At 38.9% G+C, this 19,598-nt stretch overlaps 1 protein-coding gene across 14 annotated transcripts; it reads left to right on the top strand.

Moving 5' to 3' along the window:
- Nucleotide 1: 1 nt before the first annotated feature.
- Nucleotides 2-17,726, top strand: znf318 (zinc finger protein 318). Of its 14 annotated transcripts, none has more exons than XR_008908174.1 (14): nt 2-4,427; nt 4,708-4,829; nt 5,816-6,434; nt 6,974-8,198; nt 8,280-8,362; nt 8,494-8,593; nt 8,665-8,951; nt 12,417-12,611; nt 12,707-12,794; nt 13,655-13,773; nt 14,504-17,034; nt 17,148-17,224; nt 17,317-17,339; nt 17,440-17,726. XR_008908174.1 is itself a non-coding variant. In XM_056760074.1 (12 exons), exons 1-11 carry the CDS (start codon nt 4,221-4,223, stop codon nt 17,018-17,020), a joined length of 5,562 nt encoding a protein of 1,853 aa, XP_056616052.1. In that variant the 5' UTR covers nt 2-4,220; the 3' UTR covers nt 17,021-17,034; nt 17,148-17,726. The 14 variants fall into 14 exon arrangements, 3 of the variants coding, with proteins under 3 accessions (XP_056616052.1, XP_056616053.1, XP_056616051.1); XR_008908172.1 differs by having other exon boundaries at nt 17,314-17,339; XR_008908175.1 differs by having other exon boundaries at nt 14,504-17,067.
- The last annotated feature ends 1,872 nt before the right edge of the window (nt 17,727-19,598 follow it).

The raw sequence follows: 19,598 nt of genomic DNA, 5'->3' as shown, positions 1-19,598 counted from the left end.
TCACTCTAAAATATCCTCATTTGTGTTCTGCAGAAGAAACAAAGTCATACAGGTTTGGAATGACATGAGGGAATAAATGAAATGTTATGAATAAAAATACATTTTATTTTGGGATGAACTATCCCTTTAAAGGTGCAGTAATTACTTTCTGAGAATATGGACTCAAACACTCCTTATCCCCCCTAATGTTGACTGGTTACAAGTGTTGTTGTGTTGTGTGGATAGGTTCATCCACTTTGTTTTTCTTCATTTACACACCCAGGACTAGTCTTTCAGCACAATGAATGTCAATGGATATCTTGCAAACCTTCACAAAATTGTTTAGGTGTCAGTTTCGCAGAAATCGCTTGTCTAATATCTAATTTTTTTAAGTATTATTTAATGCGGTGGTTCCCAATCTTGTCTTCTGAGGTCTCCTACAGCACATTTTGCACATCTCCCTTATCTAACACACCCAATTCAGGTCTTTCAGTCTCTTTTAATGAGCTAATGACCCGGATCAAGTGTGTCATATGAGGGAGATTAAACGTGAAGTTATAGGATCCTCCAGGGCAGGTTTGGCGACAGCTGATATAATGTATTCATGAGTAAAATAAATATACAATGTCCTAGGAGTCATTTTTTTTTAGAAAAAAGGTTTACAGATTAAATCTGGACCTGTTAATAACACTTTCATGCACGGTTGCCATTGAAGAAAAAACATCAGTATTTTTACATGCATGAAAACCTTATTAATCTGAATGTCCTTGTCTTAATGTAAATGTAATGTAATAGTTCCTTTGATGTAGGTCTGGAGCATCAAAAGCACAGCCTGGAATCACAACATGAACATGTTTGCACAGCTTGATTTGATTCCCTGCACTGAATAATTGTAAATCTGAATAACAGAAAACAATGGGTTTGTTGGGGTAAGTAGTTGTACTAAATGTTTTTAAATTGATACGCATTACATTTAGGAGATGCTTTTATTCAAAGCGACTTGCAACGAAATTAGGACACAAAAAGCAATCTGTGGTAAGGAGGCAATAATACAATAAGTGCTAAAATGGACAGTATTCCCACAGGAAATACAAGTTATATTAGGGAGTTTCAAATGTAGGTTTTTTTGGGGCTGGAAAACAATTCTATGATCACTAGATTTTTCCTGACATGATTATATTTAAGTATAGATTTTAATAAAAGGGGTTTGTTTCTTCAAATGTAACTTATAAGAGAGTGATGAGTTGCTATTACAAGAAAGTTGAAATAACTTTAGTTAAAGGAACATAAATGTGATTTATTGATCACATTTTTTCCCAATGAAGTCAATCGGAACTGTATGGACCGTATATTAGAGCCAAGAAGTCGACTGTAAAGCATCTTATTGAATAAAAGGATTCATTCTGATAAAATGTGCACATGTCTCTGATTTCAAACACTCGTTTCTCATCCAGTTCATCGCATCTCATGGTTTTTGGTTACACATGGTGTTCGTGATCTGAGATTTCACAACAAAGGTATCCGATGAAATACTGTTGCTGGGTTATACATTTACATTTAGACATTTGGCAGACGCTTTGCGACTTACAGTGCACTTATTACAGGGACAATCCCCCTGGAGCAACATGGAGTAAAGTGTCTTGCTCAAGGACACACTGGTGGTGTCTGCTGGGATCGAACCAGCAACCTTTGATTTACCAGTTCAGTGGTTTAACCCACTAGACCACCATCTCTTCATATGAAGTACTTTTAATTTAGGTATACAAAGGTGTTTTACTATCATACCAACACACACACACACACACATAGGTATGAAGGATTTGTATATTTTTAGATGTCTGTTTATTTAATTTCCAAGATGTTTCTATGTATGGTTGTGTTTGTTATTTCATTCAGAGAACATGCTGTACATTTTGCAACTACAAAAAATGCTATGATTGAAAAACTCAATTGGTTAACCATAAATAACCACATTACATATACAAAAAGTAATAGTTTTAACAAGACCTCTCAAACGTGGTAGAAAAAAAGGAATAAATGTGAAAATTCTTAAAATTCCTGGCAGTGTGACTTCAAATTTAGTGACATATAATTAAAATGGTAAATTTTTTATGAACTTTGATTTATCACCACCTGTTTTTAGTGATTAACGTAATAAGTAGATTTATAATCATAGTTATCTGATACTGTACACTGGGGACAAATGTATAATGTTCAGATTTTGCTGTTTTGAAATTACTACAATCATTTAGTAATTTAATTTGCTAAATGGTTTCAACCGATTACATTGTCTTTGTTTAAACATGACCTTTTCTTTGGATTTCTTTCCATAAACAAAGAAATTGTCAAACACAGACATTTGGCATTACATTGAAAGTTGTAGCTTTTAACCCCATTGACCTTCTGTAATATCTGCTCAACCATAAGGTATGTGAGAAGACAGCCACATCTATGGTAAGCAAGAGGTGAAATGTCTGGACAGACTGCTATGTAATGGATCTGCAAAAGTGAAATTGCTGCAGATTAAATGCCTAAATGTATAGGAGCATTTTGCCCATTTGTATTACAAATTATAATGTCACTTAAGACACAAATATCCAATATTATGTACAAGTACACTTTCACATGATGTCACTCATGCACGGTTTTGAATGTACTGTTTTACTGAAGTATTACATAACTACATTTTCTTATGCACTGTTTTGTATTATCATACTGAAGTAATAATATACATTGACTATGGAATGACTACTCTTTCAATATGATATGAAATTACACACAAATGCACTTTTTAGTATTTAAGAGCACATTATGAGCAGATTTGAAATCCAGCGTTGTCTGAGGCCTACTGAAGATCATTTTCAGTGTTTCTGATTTACCACAAGAAAAAAAATGAAAATAACATTGAGGATGAAATCATATTCTTAATTTACCCGGAGAAAAATTATTATTGCTAGAGCAGGGCGCCGAAAGACGGGCCAGAAGTAATATCATTTTGAAAATAGTGAAAACATATTTTGTTTACCACTGGTTTGTGATTTGAGAGTGTTTAAAAATATATATTAAACAAGACGGTTTGCCACAATTAACAATGAACTAAAGAGTCTAGTAACATTGCAGCAGAAAAGGGGGATTGGCTAAATAAAAAAGAAGATAACCCTAAACTCCTGATTGGTCTAGTAGAACCTACACCCATTGAAAGTAATAGTGCAATTGATGATTTTTGTATGCTGTATTGTCAGACAATCTTCAGAGTTTCTCACTACTTTGTTGGCTACAGCAATAAAGTAAACATATAAAAAGCAATAAAACTCCTTGACACCTTGAAACTTTGTTTGCGAGATTCTTTTCTGTATTGAAGACTTATGCTAATGTACACCTCCTCACATGATAAATTAAATGCAAATTTAAAAAAATGCAACATTTCATACATTTTACCAACACCGAACACCCTCGGTATTAACATATGATGTCTGCACTGTTAGGCCCGGTTTCACAGACAGACTAGGCCAAATATACATTTTAGCAGATTTAATAAAAATGACTCAGTAAAAACATTACTTGTGGGCATCTTGAGACAAAGCAATGGCACTGATATATTTTAAGATTAGTCAGTGAAAGTTATTTTCAGTTAAAACAACTCGAATTTGCATTTCAATCTAGGATTAGTGTCCTTGAAACCAGTCACTAATCTAGGCTTCAGTATTATTTCATCTTTGTTCTTTATCCCTAACTCAATTTCTTAGTTTTACAGCAGTTAACACACTTAATTGTATCTTTTCATTTTTCATAAATTCTCAATTGCTGTTGATTTCAGTACTTAAATGAACGTTATTAATTGATCAGACCCTTTTAGCCAAGGCGACTTACAAGTAAGTGAGAGTGGATTTTAAAAATGTTGCAAACGTTTTTATTTATTTCATTTATTTATAATAATAATTCTTTTTTCTACATTTTTTATTACATTTCTCGTCAAACTGTTTTGACCTGATGCTGTGTCGATGCGTTTGATTGGGCTGAATCCGTCTGACGTCACATCCTCCGAGTGTCGACCAATGGCGACGCTGAAAGCTAACATAGCAAAGAGTTGTGTGTTTTGAGATTGAGTTGTGAATGCGGTGTATTGCATTTAAGATTATTTTTGCGATTGTTTTTGCTTGCACATTTTTCGTTGCAGGAAAGTGTTGCGGTCGGATATAAAAGATTTACTGCCTATAGAGAGCGAGTGCTTTAGCTTCGTTATGTATCGCGGTGGTAGGCCGCACAGAGACGGCTATCATCCTCCGCCGTCTCGTGGTTTCGATCCCCATCCTGGGCCCGACCGCGGATATCACGGACCACCCGATCCCTACCGGCGTCCTTCTCCGATGAGGAGATATTCATCGCCCGGTGCGAGAGATGCGCCTCATGACTATAGAGGAGGAGGGCGATCTACGAGAGAGCAAGGGGTAACCAAACACTGCGACACATTCATCACAGTTACGTGATTTGTCAGACATGGTATTATGCAAATACTATGGCACTACCCTCTGACAACATAACTGTACTATGGTACCAACAAAGTCATTTTGAATGGCAATGAGCAGATGCTCGGATTTTGAGTCTATGCGTAGTGCATACATACCTCTTGCAAATCAGACCAATGTAGTATACTAGGTTAAGTGTGTGTGTTTGTCCATTTCTTTTGTTCTGTGCACAAGGCAGTTATGCATTCCTTTTTCTAAACAGAGGTACAGCCCATCGCCACCTCGTGGTGGACTCCCTGTTGACCACAGCCTGGTCATAACCGTAGGAAATGAGCTGACCGGGCATCCACCGGGCCATACGGGTAGAGAAGCTCCCTATGTTCGGTAAGAAACTTCACACAGCCAATATAGAAATATATATATATATATATATATATATATATATATATATATATATATATATATATAGGGACCCATTATATCTGTTAAGTTTGGTCAATAAGGTATGTTGCCCATTTTTTGTTTTGTTATTATTATAATACATGTTTGAACGTTATTTTAAGAAAAAATAGTTTCTTTATAGCTGGGTGTCGCTGTTAAGAAATGCCTACCTCAAAGTGGATTGCAGCAAATTTCACAACTTTTGCTAACCTTTTCACAAACCCTTACATGTAGCATCTACGTCCTTTGCAATGCATTAAGCGCATGTAGATAAGCTGTGTAAATTTAGTGTGTAAATGGTAAAATGGAGAAATGTAAATGGTCTTCAGGATGTATATTGGTGGTCTAAGCCATTTCTCCAGCAAATGTTTCCACAGGGATTGCACACAAAATATTTGATGTTTAACAAATTTGATGCCAAACTTTTACTTTGTTGTTTTACTTATCATTTGTCACGTTTCAAAACAAAAATTAAACTATAATCAACAAATATTCTATACATGTGTCCTATGGTGTCAGGAAAATGTTTTTTGGGGACACACTATAGGACACATTTAAAGTATATTTGTGAACTACCCATTGACATTTGATCAAGCTTCAAACAAAACATTATTTGAAAGATTTCAATGGTTGAGAGCTCCTTCCTTACCAAAAAACTAAATCTATTAATTAATATATGCATATTAACTGATTGATGTTATGATGCAGTCTAAACATTTAAAATATGCATCATAATAATAAAAACGATCACAAAATATTATCAAATACTATTGTAAATGTAAAATCCAGCTATAAATAACATTATCTCAAAGCACAACAATCAAAGCTTGAGCCCAAAAGACATGTTCAGGGAGCACACTCGGACTGGCCAATACAAATGTGCTCACTCTGTTATATCAAGTGCTTTTTGTGATGTTTTCTTTCAACAGAGATTACGGGGCTGGAGATCCGCACTACAACAAGCCCTATTATTCCCCACGGAGGTCCAGCTATGACGGCCAAAGCGATAGGGGCTCGAGACGACGCAGTGTTAGTCGTGGCAGGAGCAGGGGGCGGAGCCGCAGTCCAGGTTATCCACGGAGCAAAAGTCGGCCACGGAGCAAAAGTCGGCCACGGAGCAAAAGTCGGCCACGGAGCAAAAGTCGCAGCTATAGTCGCGGCAGGAGTCCTGAACGGGCGAAGACTCGAGGGCGTAGCAAGAGCAGACCTCGTGGGAGGAGCTACAGTAAAAGTCCAAGCAGAAGTGGAAGCCGCAGTCGCAGACAGAGTAGAGCTAGGAGCAGGGGGTGGAGCAGAGGCAGGAGCCACAGTGTCAGTCGCAGTGCTAGCAGCGGCAGTAGTAGCAGCAACGGCAGCAATCGCTCCACTAGAAGTCGCCACAGCTACTCCAACAAGAGAACCAGGCCGGGTGTAGAAAAAGAGGACTTCAGTGAGCTGAAGAAGGCTCGGCGACGTAAGGAAATTCAGGATACGCTAGTAAAGCCTGCAAAGTCGATTTTGAAAAAAAGGGTGGATTCCTCGGAGATAGATTCTCCCATGGTTGCACAGGTAATGATCTTTCATGTGTTAGGAGAGTAATGGAAATTCTTCCATTATTTATTTAATCCTTTTCATTTCAAACCTGTATAACTGACTTTCTTCAGCAAAACACGAAAGAAGTTCTTTTGAACAATGTTGGTAACCAAGCAACATTGACCCCCCTGTTGAAAAAAACCGCATATGCTGGGTTAGGGATGTTTTGATGCTGGTGTGACCATCTTAAACCAGCTATGGACCAGTACATGACGAGCTTAAACCAGCAAATGACCAGCATCAAAACATACCAAACCAGCATATGCTGTTTTTTTCAACAGGGATTGACTTCCAATGTGTGAAAACAAAACCACTTGAGACATTTCTCAAAATACCTTCTTTTGTGTTCAACAGAACGAAGAGTTTAGAAGTTTTGAGTGTGAAAAAATTAATTTGGGTAAACTTGAACTTTAATATGCTAAGAATGACTGTGAGCAAGCTATTTGTACAAATATTCCCCAAAAAAGTGTAAGCAATCTGACTATTGTTGTTCCATGTCATTTTATGCATTCCAGAATAGTGATTCTCCTCGTGGAACCCCAGAGGGTGGTCTTTCACACGAGGCCGAACAAATTCTCAGCGCGCTGACCAAAACAATAGATCCAGACTTGATAGCCTCCATGCTTGGAAAAAGTTCAGACAGCGGTGCTCTTGAACAGCTTCTTGGCAAAATCCAGTCAGCCAAAGAAATTGGAAGCAACTTGCTCCCTCCTGAGAAAGGAAAACAGGAGCTAAGAAAGTTCCTCGGAATGATGGGAGAGGTGGTGTGCCAACCACAAAATGTAAACAAAAATCTTACTGAAATTGAAGATGAAGAAAAATTTCTCTACGGTGATGAAGAAGTGGATGAGGACAACCAGATGATACGCGCCGATTCCAGCTTCCCGAACATGGGATTCCCACAGTCTCAGGATGTACACACAGGAAAATGTGAGGCTTTTGGCCGTGCCGAAAAAGAAGATGTTAGAGAGAACAGGCAGGCTGACAGGCGTCATTCTTCAGCCACACCTGAGGTCGAGGAACAACTTGACTTCCCTCCTGGTGTTGGGCCTCAGGATGACAAGGTGAGAAATGAAGTGGAGGAGTATGAGAAGATACAGGATTTACTAAAGACAATCGGTCTGGACTTGGGGGTGGCTGAGATCAGCAAGATGGCGGTAAGGACACAGGAGCGTCTCCACGGCAAAGGCGCGATGCAGAAGACCCCCACCCGCCGGCAGTCTGATAGAAGGCACAACAGCCGCAGCAGGAGTTACAGCAGCAGCAGCACTGGCAGTAGAAGCTCCAGCAGGAGCCGCAGTAGAAGCTATGACCGCAGCTCAAGTCGCAATTGGAAGAAGCCAGTTTCACCAGAGCAGAGATCTTCACGGTCACAAAGCCAGAGCAAGAATGAGAGTCGACCCAGCGTTACACAAAGCACATGGCCGCCTACACCCCCTGTGGGTCCCGTGACGCAGCCGTTTCCTCCACGACCCCCCGGCCTCCCGCCACACCCGATGCCTCCGTACCCTCCACCAGGCCCACATGGGGTAATGCCATCTGAATACCCTCCACACGGTTACGATCCGTATGGCAATTACATTCCGTACATGCCTCCAGGATGGCCAATGTATCCACCTCCAGGTATGCCTGTTCCCCCTCATGGTCCCATTGATCCCTATGGCCATCCACAATTAGAGAGGCCATTTCTTAAAGTGATTGAAACGGGAGCGAGTGAGGGAATAGGTGCCGATAAAAAAGGTTTGTTAGTTAAGCAGCTGGTAATGTCTTTTAAATTCACACATCACGGTCAAGCAACTTTATTGTGATTTGTCCTTTCAGTACCTTCCAAATTGGATACTGTTGCCAGTGGGAGTCAGAGGAAAGCTTTAGAAGCCAAGAATACTGCCAGCCAAAAACAAAAGGTAATTCCAAAAAAGTCAGACTGGTTTACGTATTGGTTGAAGAACACCTTAATAACAGTGACATCATTTACAAAGTTAAAGCGTTATTTACTAATAAAGTAATGTAATCCCCCAATAAAATTATTTCAAAGGTCATTGAAGAACTTGACAAGCTAAATGAGGAAAACTTAATACGAAAGCAGAAAAAAGAAAACCTACTGAAGGAAGTGGAGACATTGAGAAAGCAGCAAGGTATGTCCCTCTGAATCAAAAAGGCAATGTGAGAATGTATTACCCTGTGACGGTTTGGTTTGTCCGTAAAGGAGAGCTGCTTAGGAAGAAGCGGAGAGAGAAGGACGGACACAAGGATCCTGTTCTTATAGACCTCAGTCGGCTTCAGGAAGATACGATGGTCCAAATCTCAAAACTACGAGCTGAACAGAGAGAGTCAGATAAAAAACATGAGGAGCTGGTCAAAGTAGCGCTTATCCTTGGTATAGACTACAAAGAGTCCAAGAATTCTGGGGATCACATGCAGCCGACCTCTCGGAGTAGAAAGGAGTCAACCAGAAGCCCAGAGAAACCAGTGGCCAGCACATCGCATAATAAGGTAAAGGTATAGTTGGTCATGAGGTCACAGGGAAGGTATAAAGTTAAATGCATTTGGCAAGATTATATTGCCATTCTTAAAATTATTTTGATTGGCATGTCATTCTTGATTGTGATATTGATTTTTTTTAAAACACATTAGATCTGTTTGAACTATATTGTTTCTATATATACAGTGGTGGTCAAAAGTATAGGCAGTGACATAAATTTTGTGTTTTGCAAAATTTCCAGCTTCTGTATTTGTAGATGTCTTTATGGTGGTCTGGATATCTTAAATTGCTTGATATTAGATTCTGGGTCAAATCCTGACTGATTTATCCACTCTCTTTTTGAGGATTGACCACAGGTTCTCTATATAGGATTGACATCTGGGGAGTTTTGCAATTATTTATAATGCATCGGATCACTCTGCATAATAATCTTTAATCTATGTGAATAAAAACAGTTTAAGCAGAAACTTTGCAAAACACAGCTTTTAAACCACTGCCAATAATTTTCCCTCTTGTAAAGTGCTATTTATCTATAGGATAACACTTTACAAGATATACCCTGTGTCCAGATTTGCATAATATCTTTTCTAAATAGTATAGTGCATCCGGAAAGTATTCAAAGTGCTTCACTTTTTCCAAATTTTGTTATGTTACGGCCTTATTCCAAAATGGATTAAATTCAATTTCCTCAAAATTCTACAAACCATACCCCATAATGACAACGTGAAAGAAGTTTGTTTGAAATCTTTGCAAATTGATTAAAAATAAAAAAAGCACATGTACATAAGTAGTCACAGCCTTTGCTCAATACTTGTTGAGGCACCCTTGGCACCAATTACAGCCTCAAGTCTTTTTGAGTATGATGCTACAAACTTTCCATTCCATTTTCTACCGCTTATCCGAACTACCTCGGGTCACGGGGAGCCTGCGCCTATCTCAGGAGTCATCGGGCATCAAGGCAGGATACACCCTGGATGGAGTGCCAACCCATCGCATGGCACACACTCACTCATTCACTCACGCACTCACACCCTACGGACAATTTTTCCAGAGATGCCAATCAACCTACCATGCATGTCTTTGGACCAGAGTACCCGGAGGAAACCCCAGAGGCACGGGGAGAACATGCAAACTCCACACACACAAGTCGGAAGCGGGAATCGAACCCCCAACCCTGGAGGTGTGAGGCGAACGTGCTAACCACTAAGCCACCGTGCCCCCCACTGCTACAAACTTGTCACATCTATTTTTGGGCAGTTTCTCCCATTTCTTCTTTGCAGGACCTCTCAAGCTCCATCAGGTTGGATGGGGAGCATAGGTTCTTTCAGATATCTCCAGAGATGATTAATCGGGTTCAAGTCTTGGCTCTGGCTGTGCCACTCAAGGACATTCACAGAGTTGTCCTGTAGCTACTCCTTTGTTATCTTGGCTGTGTGCTTAGGGTCTTTGTCCTGTTGGAAGATGAACCTTCGCCCCAGTCTGAGATCCAGAGCGGTCTGGAGCAGGTTTTCATCGAGGATGTCTCTGTACATTGCTGCATTCATCTTTCCCTCGATCCTGACTAGTCTCCCAGTTCCTGCCGCTGAAAAACATCCCCACAGCATGATGCTGGCATCACCGTGCTTCACTGTAGGGATGCTATTGGCCAAGTGATGAGCGGTGCCTGGTTTCCTCCAGACATGACGCTTGCCATTCAGGCCAAATCTTTATATCTCATGGTCTTAGAGTCCTTCAGGTGCCTTTTGGCAAAATCCAGGTGGGCTGTCATGTGCCTTTTACTGAGAAGTGGGGCTTCCGTCTGGCCACTCTGCCATACAGGCCTGATTGGTGAAGTGCTGCAGAGATGGTTGTTCTTCGGGAAGATTCTACTCTCTCCACAGAGACATACTGGAGCTCTGTCAAAGTGATCATCGGGTTCTTGGTCACCTCCCTGACTAAGACACTTCTCCCCCGATCACTCACTTTGGCCGGGCGGCCAGCTCTAGGAAGAGTCCTGGTGGTTCCAAGCTTCTTCAATTTACGGATGATGGAGTCCCCTGTGCTCATTGGGACCTTCAATGCTGCAGAATTTTTTCTGTACCCTTCCCCAGATCTGTGCCTCGATTACAATCCTGTCTCGGAGGTCTACATACAATTCCTTGGACTTCATGGCTTGGTTTGTGCTCTGACATGCACTGTTAACTGTGGGACCTTATATAGACAGGTGTGTGCCTTTCCATATCATGTCCAGTCAACTAAATTTACCATAGGTGTACTCCAATCAAGTTTTAAAAACATCTCAAGGAAGATCAGTGGAAACAGGATGCACCTGAGCTTAAGGCTGTGAATACTTTTGTACTTGTGCTTTTTTCGTTTTTATTTCTAATAAATTGGCAAAGATTTCAAACAAACTTCTTTCACATTGTCATAATGGGGTATTGTTTGTAGAATTTTGAGGAAAATAATGAATTTTATCCATTTTGATATAAGGCTGTAACATAACAAAATGTGGAGAAAGTGAAGCGCTGTGAATACTTTCCGGATGCACTGTAAGTACCTGGATGGTCTAGTTTTCAGTAAAAAATGGAAGTGTAGATTTGTGAACACTTAAAACGACTGATATTAGCCATGTCTTACCGTGAGGGTTGGAGTTTTGTGGTGCGTCACTGCATTAATACAATTTAAAAAGTGGTGCATCACTGAAATAATAAATATATAAAACAAAAAGACGCTAAAACACTGTGGTCACTTAAACACCAGCGCATATACGAAGGTTGACAAGCGCCTCAGAATGTGTGTAGAGTTTAGCGAGGACTGCATATCCCCCATTGTGGAAATATCTATTATCTTTGGTTAAATATCATAAACTAATAACTAACTTTTAAAATTTTAGTAATATATTAGTATCCAACAGTATTACTGTATTTTTCTATTGCATTTAGATAACTTGGGCGGCTATGATGCATCAACAAAAAAATTGAAACAAAACAAAAAAATCTTAAATGTCTTAAAAACAAATAGAACTTTTCAATCTTTCAATTTTTGTGCCGAGGAAAAACATAGTAAAGTTGTTACGTAGTCTTTAGCTTGGTGATGGAAAGAGATGCAACAAAAACGTGTTTTAAGCTGTTCTTTATATATACGTTTGTACTTTTGCATCATACCAATCATGATTTTGTTTTAATAAATAATGTATTTATGGATATTAAAGGCATTTCAAATGTTGGTTTGAATGCTCTTTTCCAAATCAAACATTTTATATCAGTCAATTCAAGTAGTAAACCCATGGGTAACTTCTCCAAGACTGGAAACAGATGGACTGTTTTACATAGGTAAGTCTGCTATAATAAACTTAAATGATTGGGAATTAGGATTTAATTTTTTTGTTGATTATTCTATAAAAGCTTTTGCTCATTCATTAAACCTCAACAGATTTTGTTCTTTCCCCTTTGCTTTCGTTTAATGTATTATTTGGTATTCTTCCTTAACCAATCTAGGTTGTCGCATCAAAATCAGGAGCGTCTCCTGAAAAAGTCAAGTCGTCACCTCCATCGAAAAGCCGTTCCCTGGACACCGCTGCTGAACAATTCGAATACTACGACGCAGGAAACCACTGGTGTAAAAACTGCAATCTCACCAGTGGTTCATTGTTTGACTTTTTCACGCATTTACACAACAAAATACACAGAAAGGTGTGTGTTTAAGGTATTTCTTGTCATAGTGATTCGTATTTGTCTGTTACGTTTTTGTTTTAACTATTCATTGATTTCCTCTCCTAAACCTGCAGACTCTAGATCCCTATGACAGACCTTGGGCAAAATCGGAGAGTGACAAGAAACAACGAGCAGGAGAGAAGACATCAAAGCCAGCCAAGGGTAAATCTCAGTATTGCATGTTGTGTAGGCAATGTATAAAATATACTGAATGAATTTAGCATTAGATTTTGTAATACTTGATAATGATAGTTTTGCTCAAGCAACCTTTACATGATGAAAAACTGAAAACTATGTTTCTGAGTTTTACATACAACGTTGTTGAAACGATCATCTAGGTGACTAAAAACATGGTATTACGCATTCCAGGCAACTAATCAGCGATGTTACTTTGAAATAGAAACGTACACATCTGCGCACCTACACATACCCAGTTTTAAGGCAAAATCTACACTTGGTTGGAGAAACATTCATAAATATGTGGCACAAACACACAACTCCTGTATGCAAAAATAGTTGTTTTCTGTGGACTCGCGCATGAATACTTGTGTGCATTACGTCAGCGTTTTCAATGAGTTGCATTTTTGTAGTTTACACAGGCAATAACAGCCTTGTTTTCATAAAACTCTTGCATTTTCAGTCTCACAAAACATAATTTTGCGAACAAACAGCCAAAACGCACACAAAGTTTTCCGTATTTAGTTGGAAGAGCTGTTGTGTAAACGGCCACTGAAATGTCTGTATTGAATTGTTATTGCGTTGGTTGATTTCAAACTCAAATTCTGTGCCATTCTTGAATCTTTGCTGCCAGCTCTTGAGATTATTGACTTGTTTTTCATATTTTAACGTTTTTAGTATTTAGTTTCCAACTATAGGGAGTTGGCTTACTGAAAAGTCTTACTACAATACAAGAATATGATTCAAAATGTTTGAATTCCTTATGATTTCTATCCCTTCTGGGTATTTACTAAAAGTGTGTAATTTTTTAGGTAGATTGATTGATTTCTTGCTGCCTCTTCCAGGTTCTGAGTTTTTGATCCCTGTAAGGGGGTTCTTCTGCCAGCTATGTGAAGAGTTCTTCGGCGATCCCATTTGCGCTGAAGCCCATGTTACCACTCATATGCACAATGAGAAATACAAGGTAAATATTATTAAATTGATCTTAGTTTAAGGATTACATTGCTTTTGTTTAGGGTCTGTTCAGTTTTTGTATTAAAATGGTTTTGCATTACAGTATTTTTGTAATTTAAGTGGGTTTTTTGGACATTAAATGGTATAGCCTTTTCAAATGGTTAAGATATTTTACCTATAGGTTAAATTTGGAGGTGCACCAATTGACCGGCCAGAAACCGGAATCGGCCGGTTGTCGCATGATCGGCCGTGACCGGCCGGTCAGTCTCACTTCTTGCCGATTCCAAGCCGATCGTATGTTGCCAGCGACGCGGGCAATAAGTTCACAGCTGTCAGTAACTCAAAGACGCAAGTAATCATGTAGACGTCCGTTTGCGACGGCTGTCTTTTTTATTGCTTATTTCCACTCGTGACTGGGTGGTTCCACCGAACTGCGCGAGTCTCCGCTAAATTTGCTATCACGCTGCACATTTGCTAAATAGATGTGAGTGAACCTCTCCAATATCCATTAAGGGGTTCTATATCATGTCATCTTTAAAGTGCATTCTGTCTTTTTGCAGTATCCAGAGAGGAAAATGTTTTGTTATGTCAGATTATCCTGACAGGACACTATGTGTGAGGTTATAGGATAAGAAAAATAAAGTTGATTCGAGGAAAAGTGTTGCTTTACTGAGTTAATATGAAATATTTGTTTTTTAACAAGATGTGATTGGCCTCATTTGTGTTGATTTCTTCAACAGGCAAAAATGTACGAGAATCCCCTCTATGAACAAAGGAGAAATCTGGATCGTCAGGCTGGAATGGAAAGCCAAAAAAATTCGGAGCACAAACGAAAATGTGGTGATGATGATGATCCAGAAAATGTGAAGAAACCTAAACACTCCAAAAAGGGTGGAAAAAAAGTTGTAGAAGAGGAGGGAAAATCACATAACAGCAAGGATGAGGATTACAAGAGTTTAAAAGAGAATGAGAACAAACTCAAAGAGGAGCGATTGAAATACAGAAAAGATGATGTGTATAAACAGAAAAACATGGATGATGATGAAAGAATTAAAATAAAAAACGAAGAGGAAGAGAGAACAAAATATAAAAAAGAGGAAGACGAAAGACACCGATTTAAGAAAGAAGATGAATACAAATACAAGTACAGGAAGGAGGAAGTGGAAAGATCTAGGTACGAAGAGGACAGATACAAAAAAAAGGGGGATGAATGGTATAGATATAGGGAAGAGGACGACAGAAATCACTTTAGAAAGGATGACGATAGAGACCGATACAGTAAAGAAGAGCAGAAGCCAAGGTACGGCAGAGAAGAAGATATGAAGTACAAATACTCTCGGGAGTCAAAATACAAAGATGAAGAGTGGGTGAAGTGGCCAAAATCGAAATGGGAGGAAGGGGAGGAAAGTAATGGAAAGTACGGAAAGAAGGACCTGAAGGGCAAAGCTGGGTTTTGCAAAGATGACAAGGAAAGCACTGGAAAGCCCAATGCTAAAGACACAAAAGCTGAGCCAGAGAAACCCAGTGAGCCCCCCAAAGTCTTATGTGGGCCAAGTCCGGCCTTGCTGGCTAAACTTCGCAAGAAGAACGAGGAAGGTGCTGCTCGGTCCGGCTTTGGAAAGTTCAGTTTGAAAAAGCTGCAGAAGACCGCACTGGAGAAGGAGGCTGAGAGAATAGCCGCACAATTCATAAAAGAAGAAGAAGAAAGTGCGTCGACTGTAGATGATGACGACAGAGACCCGTTTACCAAATCTGTTGCAGCGGCAAAGTCCATTGCAATCAAATTGTCAGGAAAGTCTGTGCTCCCACCCTCCAATGAATGGCTAGCTTTCAACGAAAATAAAAGTAGTCCTAACTTGCCTACTCCGGCTACTCCTTTGGTTATTAGAAAGTCCTTCACTGGTGTGCAGAATAAACCAATGCTGCTTAATAAACCACCTACTGCTAACGAATCTTCTGTACCTGTAATAGTAAGACAGACTCTAAAAACAGCTTTGTCAGCAGACCTCATCTTCAAGGCATTTAGTGGTGAAGAGGTGGAATTAAAACAACAAAAAGGCCCCTCTTCTGAACCTGTAGATATGTTCAAGGTTTCTGCTCCACTTTCATCATCCAATGCAGCATCACAACCTGTAAAAACCACCCAGATAATAGCAGTTTCCAATGAATGTGTTGTTACACTCGAGTCTGATGTGGCTGCGCCTGGAGTGCCCGAAGAGGAGCAGAAGCTCACTGTAGTGCTTCGTCCTCCTCCTCAACTTTCTTCCAATGCTAAAGACCCTTCCCCCAAAACTTTAAAGCCTAAGACTCTTGCAGCAGGAAAAGCAAAAGATTTGTTTGACATTTTCTATAGTGGCAGCACCACTATGAAAAGTTCTGGTAGTGCTAATCTTAGCGGCAAACAAGAATCTGGCTTTAGACCTCTCCGCAATGACTCGAGCAGTAAGAAGGCCCCTGTAAGTAATGAAACCTGCACCAAAGGAAAAAAATATGGCAGTGCTTATCTGGTCCAAGAACCCTGCAAGAACCAGAACTTGGAAGTTGCAAAGTGTCAAGAAACTCCCAAAAAGCAAGAACAAGAAGTTGCAAAGAGTGAAGAAGCTCCTAAGAACGATGACTCAAAAGTTCAACAAGCATCTAAGGATGCTAACTTGGACATCTCTGAGGGGGATGAAGTACTGATGGAAGTACATAGTGGGGATATTCTCCAAACAAATAATGACCTAAAGGAAAGCCCTGTGGAATCTGAGGGAAACACTTTGGAATCGCAGGAAATCCCTCTGGAATCTGAGGAAAACCCTACTGCATCGCAAGTCATCCCTCTGGAATCTGAGGAAAGCCTTTATAAATCGCAGGAAGTACCTCAGGGATCCGAGGGAAACACTCTTGAATTGCAAGCAATCCAAATGGAATCTGAGGAAAGCCCTTTTGAATTGCAAGCAATCCCTATGGAATCTGAGGAAAGCCCTCTTGTAACACAGGGGATCCCTCTAGATTCTGAGGCAAACCCTCTGGAGTCTGAGGAAAGCCCTTTTAAATCGCAGGAAGTCCCTATGGAATCTGAGAAAAGCCCTCTTGAATTGCAGGCAATCCCTCTGGAATCTGAAGGGAGCCCTCTTGTAACACAAGGTATCCCTCTAGATTCTGAGGGAAACCCTCTGGAATCTGAGGAAGCGATGTCTTTCTCCCCCCTTCCGGGTTCTTTTACTGAGCAACTGAACTTGGACACGTTTGAATTCAGTTTTGAGACTTTGTAAAGGACCTCCCACGAGTAGGTTTAGTGATGTACATGTTTCATCTGAAAGTAAATAACAGTGAATTTATTCTTTTCTTTTGCTTAAATCTGGTTAGATTGTTTCATGTCTATTCTTAACCTTTTGGCAGGTAATGCTAGTGAAGGGTGGACTGAAAAGCATTCATTCTGAAGTGGGTGCTGGGAAGAGAGTGAAAACTTTCATCAAGTAATGAATCTTAATACCTGTTAAAGTGTCCCTATATTCTTGTCAAATGCACCTTGTGTTGAGCTTTTTGTTCCTTAATCTGTTTCCAGCAGAAATCATTCCTTTTCATACAAAGGTAATGTAAATAAATATGAGTGTGCATCAGATATTTTAGACTGTAAAAAAATGTTTATTCTGTTTGTTCCATTTAAATGAATGAAGATATTTTAATACAGGAGCCACAAAGATCCAGGCTTAAAGAAGAGAAATGCTGTGGAGTTCTGCTTCAAGGACACATGCATATGCTTTCACAACTCTAACCAGAAAATGTCAAGCTTGGCCTGTATAATTCTTACTGTAGTGTGTCGACATGTTTTCTTTGCCCTTTGTCTTTTTTAAAAATTGAAATCTTTTGTTGTTGGGACTGTTCATGTTACCCTGCTAGTTTAGTATCTACAGTACAAATACATTATGTAATTGCACAAGTTTTACTGTAGCTCAAATAAATCAACAACCTATTGTGTTTGCTTCTCGTTGCTATTAGATTTCTGTATTGCCTTATCTTGTGAACATAATCTTTAGGTTCTAATAACACGTTTCATATATTAATGCAGAGAGATGTGATGGTTTTAATTTTCACGTGTAAAGGTAATATCTGCTCTCTTTATTGAACTTTAATTTTATTAACTTTTTTGCGTTGTATTTGTGGTGTTTGACTGCAAATAGTTTTCTAGGCAAGTGTCTAGAATTGCATACATTTCACTCGTTAGCTGTGCATAAAGGTTGTTTTTCAAACAATGTTGAATGATGTTAGAAGAACTGCAAAATAACAGCTGAAATGGCATTGGCAGATAGCAAGAAACGACAAGCAGAGATGAAGCGGATGGGGCAGTTGAAAGGTAAGTACTACACTCTGATTTTGGTTATTTAAAGTACATTCATCATTAGTTAATAACCTTTTACCAACTAGTCTTAGAAATAGCCTAGGTGAAACATTTTTTTTATTAATAACTATGTTACAATCAATATAATTTGCCCACAAAGCAAATGAATTAGAAAATGATTTCTCCTGTTTCAAATAAAAAGCTTGTGAAGGAAATAATTTGTTTGTGTTGGGTTTGTGGTATTTGACTTGAGCTATGTCAACAGTTTTAGCGAATTTCAATGACGCGGGTATATCAGCTTTTATGACAGACTGTATGACATTTTGTATATAGTTTGGTACCAATGGGCGGATTGTGGTTAAAGGCAAGATTGGACAGCCCCAAAAAGTCTCAGTACTCTCATTTTACGTATGGTTATATTACCCCAATAGATGGCGGAAGATACTTCCTTAAGGGCTGAAAAAAATACTTTAAGATTATAATATTTAATATTTTACTATGCTATTAAAGGAATAGTTAACTCAAAAATGAAAATTCTGTCATGAATTACTCAACCTCAAGTTGTTCCAAACATTTATACATTTCTTTGTTCGGCTGAACACAAAAATAGATATTTAAGAAAATGTTAATGACACAGATTTCCGAGGCACCATTGACGTCCGTAGTAGAAAAAATTAAAATAGTAATCAAACGTGAACCAGAACTGTTTGTTTTCCAAAGTTCTTTTAAATATTTGATGTTGTGTTAAACAGAACAAAAATATGACACCATATTTTTTCTACTATGGTATTTAAATATGGCCCAGACTTTCTCTGTGTTCAACCAAACAAAGAAATTGCTACAGGTTTGGAAGTTTTCAAAAGTTAAACTTTAAATTCAATAAGATAATAATTTCCTGTCATTCAGTCGTGGCCGACTTTCAGTCACTTTATGGATAATCATACTCCATGCCTTGCGAGTGCGACAAAAACGATTACAATTAGTAGAATTGGTAGTATCATACAAAATAACCGGTGTACAAACATGAAATGTAATATTTGAGACACTGTAAAGTAAAAGAGTTTCTATTTAAAACATGGTTTGTTGGACTGTCTCATCTTTAAGACAACATATAAGAAAATGATGCCATGTATGTATATAACAATGGCTTGTTTTGGAAGTAAATAAAGTCAAAATATTACTTATAATCAAACTAATGATCATTCAGGAACTATTATAATCACTAATTAATTTAACTCGTTAGCTTGCGATTTAATACACTCTTTATAATCTGATGACAATTTTCTGAAGCTGGTCCTGTAACAATTGCTTACAACAAAAGGACATTGTGGTTCAGGACAGGATACAACATTTTGCTCAAAGCAATCAAGAAAGATCCACTTCAGATTAACATATTCTCACATATAAACATGTTGACGGTCAATGTCACTATCACCATCATCAATCAATTCCACAAACGTGAGCACCTTCAGACGACAGATAGAACAGGAGTCGTCAGCAACAGCTGTAAT

Source organism: Triplophysa dalaica, chromosome 11, assembly GCF_015846415.1.
Source record: "Triplophysa dalaica isolate WHDGS20190420 chromosome 11, ASM1584641v1, whole genome shotgun sequence".
In the NCBI taxonomy this organism is placed as follows: Eukaryota; Metazoa; Chordata; class Actinopteri; order Cypriniformes; family Nemacheilidae; genus Triplophysa; species Triplophysa dalaica.
This window is presented reverse-complemented; position numbering and strand designations above follow the sequence as displayed.

What these genes read in the sequence shown, in the direction of transcription:
- znf318 (XM_056760074.1), top strand. Translation starts at nt 4,221, where the DNA reads ATGTATCGCGGTGGTAGGCCGCACAGAGACGGCTATCATCCTCCGCCG. An exon ending in GACATTGAGAAAGCAGCAAG is followed by an intron (nt 8,594 to 8,664) that starts GTATGTCCCTCT and finishes TTGTCCGTAAAG; the next exon opens with GAGAGCTGCTTAGGAAGAAG. An exon ending in GACATCAAAGCCAGCCAAGG is followed by an intron (nt 12,795 to 13,654) that starts GTAAATCTCAGT and finishes TGCCTCTTCCAG; the next exon opens with GTTCTGAGTTTTTGATCCCT.